Raw genomic sequence first — 7,607 nt, forward strand, 5'->3', positions numbered from 1 at the left:
CATATTTTCCTACATGGGATATTTACATGACTGTTAAAGAAGGATTTTTTTTCTCCCTGGTAGATTACCTGGAAAATAATTAAGATAACTGATGAGCTATTCCTTCCTGAAACTCCTGCACCTCCTCTAGAGAATGGGGGAGTGCTGCCCTAGCACGACGCAAATGAGATCAATTAGTAAGGAAATTGCAGCCCATTCCTTCGCCTGGCCTCCGTGGTTGTCTCTCTCTCTAAGAAAGGGGTATGGGGCAGGTCCTGTCCTTCAGGAGCTCACATTGTCCGGGGCCCTATGCATAAGGAACACTGGCAAGGCCCTTTTTGGAGAGCAGAAATACTGAACAGCCTCTCCCAAGCTCTCCATCGCCACGTCCCCGACCCTACGCCCCCGCGCTCGGGCTATGCCCTACGCAGAAACCCCGAGCTCCTCCGCCTCAGGAGGCTTCCCGTGCCCACGAGGCCGGTGGGATGGGCGGCAGCCCCGCAGCGGGACAGGCCGGGCAATCCCGCTCCTCGGCGGGACGCTCGGGGAGATCCCTGGGGCGGCCGTGCCCTGCCGGTACTCACAGTCCAGGTGCTTCTTCTTGGGGCCCATGACCTCGTGGGTCGTGGCCTTGCACACGGTTTTCGAGACGGCCGAGCCGGTCACGCTGTGCTGCGCCGCCGTGATGCGGTCGGTGAGGCTTTGGCCGGACATGGCGGGCTCGCTGGCGGCGCTGGAACCGAGCGCGGCTCCGCTCCCTCCTCAGGGGCCGGGACGGGAGGAGTCGCCGGGGGGATGGAGCTGCGCGGGCTCCTCACCCCGCCGTGCCGCAGGCGGCCCCCGCTCCGCCCTCAGGGACGGACCTGTCACCCGAGCAGGGACCCCTCCTCCTCCGCCTCCTCCCGCCCCCCTCCCCCGGCCGCCGTCCCCTCCCCCTGCGCGCCCGCCCGGCCGGGGACAGGGACACGCACTGGGCGCCGCAGGAAAATGGCGGCGGCCGAGCTCCTCCTCGGGCCTTGCCGGGCCTCTCCCGCGTCACGTGACCGCCCGGCGCCCCGCCCGCGTGACACGCGCCGCCCCCTCGGCGCCGCGGGGCGGGAGCCGCGCCTCAGGCCGGGATGGCTTCCCCCGGGATCCCCGAGTCCAGCGCTGCCCCCCCTGGCCCTGCAGCCCCCTTCCCTTGGGGAGGCTCCCGTTCCTCTGGGCAGGCTCCCCTCGGGACATTCGGTGAGCCCCTGTTCGGGTTCAGCGCCGGGTAAAGTCTCCGTGGAGAGTGTCTCCGCCCCTGAAGGAATTACTTTTGTATTTCTCAGCCCGCAAAGTTTTTGTGGAAACTCCTTTGGTGTCACCTTAGGCTAGGGAAAGCTCAAAGGGAAAAAAAAAAAAAAAAATCTGTTCTTAGGCAGCGAAGGGTTCGGAGCCGGCTGGTTGCTGCTATCGGGCTTCTCTTCGGAGTTATTTTTATAACTCACCAAAAATTTCTCGAATGTACATCACGGCTAGCATAAAAACACTGCTGGTTTTCAGGTCTTTCATGATTTGCCCCCCACTGTTCTGCTAGTCAGCTAATGCTTCTTGGACTTACTCGGTGGCTCTGTCCCTGTCAGCCTGGGATTTTGTACGAAGTTACTCGGTTTCTGTTCACAAAAATCAGAAACTGTTCCTTAAGGTGCCTTCTCCCAGCCTGGTGCCTACAGCTGTACACCTGGCTGCGTGTGACAGACAGTGACACACAGTGAGGAGCAGCTCCTTGGCTCCCACCGCCCCTTGCCCCAGCCTCCCAGCTATCTGCAGCTTCCATTGCTCCTTGCAACAGCGCTCTCCCCCTCCTCCCCAAACACACAGCAGTGAATAACAGAGCAACACCACGGGATTCCAGCAGACAAAGTTCTTCCTCTGCCAGAAGTGCTTCCTGAGGAGCTGTCTTGTAAGTGTCCCCCATCCATGAAGCCACTGAAATATTTATTGGGCAACTTAAAGAGAAGCAGTATGCAAATGATACTCAGCCCTGTCTGCTTGACAGGGTGTGTAAGTAGGATTATCTCTTTATAATGCGTAAGGAAAATTGGTGTCAGAGGAAGAACATCGGGTGAAAGCTGAACCCAAATAATGCCATTTGCGTGTCTGTGTGTGTGTAAGGAAGGCTAGCAACATGTAGAACTTGCTCTCCTCATAATGCCAAGCTCTTTGAGGATACTGCTGTATTTGTATTAGCTCCTCCTGAACTGCTTTAGGACTCCCAAATATCCAAGCTGGGGAAATAAATCACTGATGTATACAGCAGCGGACTCTGGCATAAGACAGCTTTAGCTTCACACTATGGAAGCACAGGGGCTGCTATAAGCTACCAATACATCAGTATTTTTTATGCTGATTTCAGCTAGGATCTGGACTTCAACACCCCGTTTCAAGCTGCTATTTGGAGAAATTCCATTGAATTGACCTGAGTAAATTAGGCTCCATCGGTTCTTCTTAGATGATCCCTGTCACTTTCTCCAGGAGCAGTGAAACTATCCAAACAGAGGAAGCTTGTGACTCTAGGAGTTACTGAGACCAGATTTGGACAAAATATCTCATTCCTAAGGGAACAAAACGTGACCTCAATCTTAAAGGTCCAAAACTAAAAATAAATTTTGCATTTTTTACAGCTCTTCTTGTTCACAGAAAGCTCACAGTTTTACTCCACAGTTAAAAATTCTGCTTGTAATGCTTGTTCATAAGCAGAAATGGATGAGAGGACTGAAGGCAAAATGTATTTTGATAATTGCTTGTTGCTTTTTAATTGCTTGGGAGACACTTGATGCCATTACAGTAAGAAGCTTGAAACACTATAATAGATAATATCTGAGCACCTCCCAAAGATTTGGAAATTGAAATCAAAATATTATCTCTTTTCCTTTCCAACCTGGAGAAAACAAGTTTGATTAGCTTATAACTCATTTGTTTTTGTTTGTGTGCCTGGGTGTGCTTGAGAATGAAAGGAGGAAGGAGTACATAACTAAAGAGAAACTACTCCAGAGATAGGAGTCCTATATTTAGTGAAGCAGCAAACCTAAACAACATTCTTTTCTCTTGTGAAAAGTTCTTCCAGAATCTGGATCTAGCTCTTGTGAAAATGCTGTATCATGCATTCACAAGCTCCCCAAAATGGACAGTATTTAGCTGGTATTCAGCTATCCTGGAAGGACAAACAAGCTAACAGATCTTTTTGTATTGTATAGTACTAGCCTCAGCATGACCTCTGCAATTTACTATGTGTATCATTTTCTTGCAACAATGTCATTTCCACTCAGCGAGGTGCCTGTCACACTGTAATGCCTTCAGTCCACCAGGGTGATTTGGTGTTCCCAGTGCTGCTGACATCCATGCTCTTCCTCCTTGCTTCATGGAAGTACTATCAGGAGAGCCATGGACTGGGGACACTGTTAATTAGCTTCAGATCTAAGCCAGGTGTTTTGGCTGAATTTCAGGTCTATTAGAAATCAGCCCATCTGAGCCACACAACTTGTGAGGAGCAAAGCTGAGCATATGCTGATAAACTGTTGCAGACTTATTACCAAAGATTTGAGGCTACATCTGCTAACAGCAACAAAAAACCCCTATCAACCATAATTTGGGGAGCTAAGGGGTCTAGTGAAGAGAAGTTGAAGAGAGAGAATGAGTTTGAAATAGGGCTGGGCGTTGGAATAACTGAAGGGAAGGAAGCAATGGGGAGGAAAAGCAAAGGCAGCAAAGCCACCTGTGTAAGGTAAGGAAACGTCCTGTCAGTGTTGTATAAATTATTTGGAAACGAGTTACAATCCAGATGTTTCCCATGACCCATTTAAAGGATCACTGTGGTTCCTTTTGCTCTTAAGGGTTACAGTACTTTCCCCAGGGAAGGTGGTTTTGATGTCAGCTCCAGGAATTCAGCATCTGTTTGAGTAGACATAAGATGTAGAATAGATTGCAAGAAATAGAAAACACCAGCTTCCCAAATGTAGCTCTCTATGACATTTGTCTGTGTCTGTTGCCACTATACAGTCCATTTCTTGTGCATCTCTGGCAACAAAGAACTCCAGAGCAGCTGCACAGCTAGAACCAGGCCACTCACAGACCATATGCAGAAATCTACAGTGAGTGATGCACTTTTTGAGTAGCCCAATTTTGCCCAGCCTAGTAGAACAGTTTAACTCCAATGTATTAATTTCAAAATGGTGTTCAAAGAGTTTGGCAAAGATTTACCCAATGTTGTTTTTCTGTGACTATAGCAAGAATTCAGTATAATTTGCATCACCATAGCAACTTAACAAATAATTTTATGGATAGTAATGAACTTTTTCCAGCAATGCCTCTAAGAAGATAAAGAAAATTAAACTGGAACAAAGAAAAATTATGGTTAAAATAGTGCTTGTTAGTGGCACAATGAAATGAAGTAGTCCAAGAGTATGGTTCTTGTTACTTATTCATGCTGCCAACAACAGAAGCCAAGAGAGGCAGGCAAGGTGGCCACATTGCTTGGCTAGGAGGAAAGGAGGCAACAAGATCATTGATCACTGCAATCTGGAATATTTCAAAATAGTCATGAAACACAGAGGAGTTAGGACATTTTTTAACCTGATATACCTCTTCACTACTCCAAGTGTCATTGTTCACAGGTTTTCCTTTTGCTTCACTTGTATCCAGTTTCTGGTCCTTCATACTTTTGGTACTCAGCTCCTTCCTTTCATAATGACCATTATTTCATGTTAATTCTTGTTTCAAATACATCACCCTTATCCACCCTGAGTCTATCCAGAATTTTCCTGCTGAAAGTGACATTCAGCTCTTGCTCTGCATTCCTCTTATATCACCTGTATTTCTTCAAGCTCCTCCACACTGTCCTCACATCTATTCCAAATCTACCAATCCTCAAATCTATTTCAACTCACTCCTTGCAAAGACAACTTCCTCAAGTCCATAGTGAACCAGAGATCTCTTTCCCAATTCTCTTCCCTCTTTCTGGAAATAGTGACAGCTTTCATGTTTCTTTTGTTCCTTTTATGTTTCCTCTTTTGTACCTCTCTCTGTAAGGCAAATATCAAGCTTCCTTCCTCAGACACAGTATTCTAAGCTCTGCAGCTTGTGGCACCTTCTCATGCAGCTCCAGTTATCTAGTAGTCAATGTCCCTTGCAGTGCTGTTCCCTGAAAAGAAGCTGACTTTGTCAACAAAGAAAGCAGCTGTCCAAAAGCTAATGTGATTTTGACATGATAAAAGCACGTAGGAAGGGACAAAAGTGAGTCAGTACCGTTGCACAGGAGGGGAGCCATCAGAACTAATTTTTTTCACTTAGGAGCAGGAAGTCTGTGTGGGAGCTCCCAGGCCTCATGAGAGTAGCTAAGTAGAGGCTGACAACAAATATGATGCTTCTGAATCCTCTTGTGTGTTCTAACACCTTTCTCTTCTTGTCCTGACATGAAACTTGCACACTGCAAGATTGATTGTGTCATTAATGCTGTAAGCAGGACTCCTACTGGCTGACAAATGCACATAGTAAATGTGTGAGAGAGAAAGGAAATCCCTTACACGTTGTTCACACTTCCCAGTGGATGTGTCAAACACTGACACCTCTGAAGAGCAAGAGGCTTACTGTCCTCTGCCCATCAGTAAACATTCCTAATGCACTTCTGCTGCTCTCTTTCCTACTGTGGTTTTTTACACATGCTTTCTTGGCAGTGGGCACTCTCACAGTAACTCACTCAGATACTGAACAAGGAAAAGCAAACCTTACAACACAGCCTCACCAGCATGGAAAGTGCACCTATACACTTCCCCAAAATTTCTGTAGACCATCTCTCATACAGGAAAAAAAAAATGTGGCCCTGTCCCTGCTAGTGACACTTGTCCTCATCCCTTCTTCCTAGTTTGATGTCAGAAACCTAGGGCCTTGCTGCCAAATGCTTCTCCCCATCATTGCAGGCTGGCAGTGTTTGTGAGACTTGGCAGGAGACAGCATTTGATAAGAATCCTTCTCTGGGCACCTCTGAGAGGGCACTGTCATTAATTTCACTCCCCTGCCAGTTCACAAACACCAAGCCAGCAGGGCAAGTACAGGAGGAACTGCATTCCTTTTGGGCCCCTATCATTTCCTTCCGTCATCTTTGAGCCAAAAGCAAGCAGAACGCACTCCAGCCCCAAAGGAATATTTTTAAGGAAAGATATAAGCAAACAAACTGGGTATCAGTGCAACAAGCCACTGCTGCCAAGCTAAAATTGGTACTTATGCTTACACTCTTGCACACATATACGTGCAGCAAAGCTTAATCAATTCTCTCATTAATGTTGAGGATCATGTGCTCATGCTCTGTGTCTGGGAAAGCTTTACACCCACATGAATTTTGATGTGGAGCTGAAACAAAAATGTTGATGCTGGCAATGCCAACTATAGAGAGTAAATAGCTGGGGCCTGCCAATGCTGACTTGAATGGGGCTTCTCACCCAGAAGAAAACCTACATGTGAAAAGTATTCTCATTATCAGGTCTGTGCAGTAAAAGTGAATCCTGGTTTTCTTCCTCAAGCAAACAAACCCATTTATGCCAATGATTTGGTTTCAGGCCCTGTATGGTTCCACTCTCTGGTCTTTATGTGAGATCTGAATCTTGCCCACTGGAGTGAGTCAGGCTATCTGTGTTTGGCTCTGTGCTTCAGGGGTCAGTGACTGCATTTACATGTGGGCAAGACTTCATGCTGATTAAATCAAACTACTTCACTGAAAAGAACATTAACTAAATTCCTCCTAACATTCTGATGGTGTATAAGCTATTCTAAATCTTAAAATCCATAGAGGATTTGTCCTAATTCATTCCAGTAAACACAAGTACATAAATGAAAATGCCTTCTGTTTAGTAAACTGGAGGAAATGCATAAGAAAAAAAGTTTTGGCAATTTAAAATTGCTTTCTTTTTCAGGATCTGAGAAGCAAAGAATTGTGAGTAATATCAGAATGAATGTTCTCACCTTCTCTGTCATCCTGTGTTTCCTAGATTTATTTCTTAGAACTCAAAAAGCAGTACTTTCCTAGTAGTAGTGGCACAGCAGGCTTGTCTTGATAACATGCTTCAGCCATGAGCCTTGTCTAGAACTGATTGGATTATATGTTTTGCTTGTCTTCTCCACTGAAATCAGGGACAGATGCGGGACAGATGCAGGCCAGATGTTAATATCAGGGACACAGCAGTCCCTTCACAACTCTGTGTTGGGCACCCATCTTTCTGGCAGCTCAATGGCCTTGAGGAGGTCCCACAGTGAAGGGCCAAATGCAGGAGAATGCATACTCACAGTCCTGACCCAGGCTGTGCTTTCTCTACAACTCCCCACTGCTTGTGGCTGGTGTTGATGTGCCAGAGAGGGGATGAGATGATATCCCGTCTGGGAACAAGGGAATTGCTAGCACTACACCAGTGGAGTCGGAGAGGGGCTACAAGAAGGGTAAAATTTCCTTGGTAACCTCCCAATAAATCCATATCGGTTTAAACTACAAGTGAATCTGGCAACAAACTTCTATGACTTCAGATCATAAGTCACCCACTGTGTTGAAAGCTGTTTGATGTGGATCTCTCTCCTGGCAACTGGCTGCAGGCCAACAAACTCACTTTCTATGGATCACA

At 46.7% G+C, this 7,607-nt stretch overlaps 1 protein-coding gene across 7 annotated transcripts in view; it reads right to left on the minus strand.

Annotated features, from left to right (window-relative positions):
• Positions 1 to 893, minus strand: part of PICALM (phosphatidylinositol binding clathrin assembly protein) — a 65,656-nt gene extending 64,763 nt beyond the window's left edge. For 2 of the 7 annotated variants that reach the window (XM_064409672.1, XM_064409673.1), the window contains exon 1: positions 564 to 891. In XM_064409672.1, the coding sequence (XP_064265742.1) occupies positions 564 to 693 (130 nt within the window). In that variant the 5' untranslated portion in view covers positions 694 to 891. Of the gene's footprint in view, positions 1 to 563 lie in introns of all 7 variants that reach the window. The other 5 variants (XM_064409677.1, XM_064409674.1, XM_064409671.1 and 2 more) reach the window with 4 other exon arrangements.
• Positions 894 to 7,607: the final 6,714 nt, after the last annotated feature.

Source organism: Passer domesticus, chromosome 2, assembly GCF_036417665.1.
Source record: "Passer domesticus isolate bPasDom1 chromosome 2, bPasDom1.hap1, whole genome shotgun sequence".
Taxonomy (NCBI): Eukaryota; Metazoa; Chordata; class Aves; order Passeriformes; family Passeridae; genus Passer; species Passer domesticus.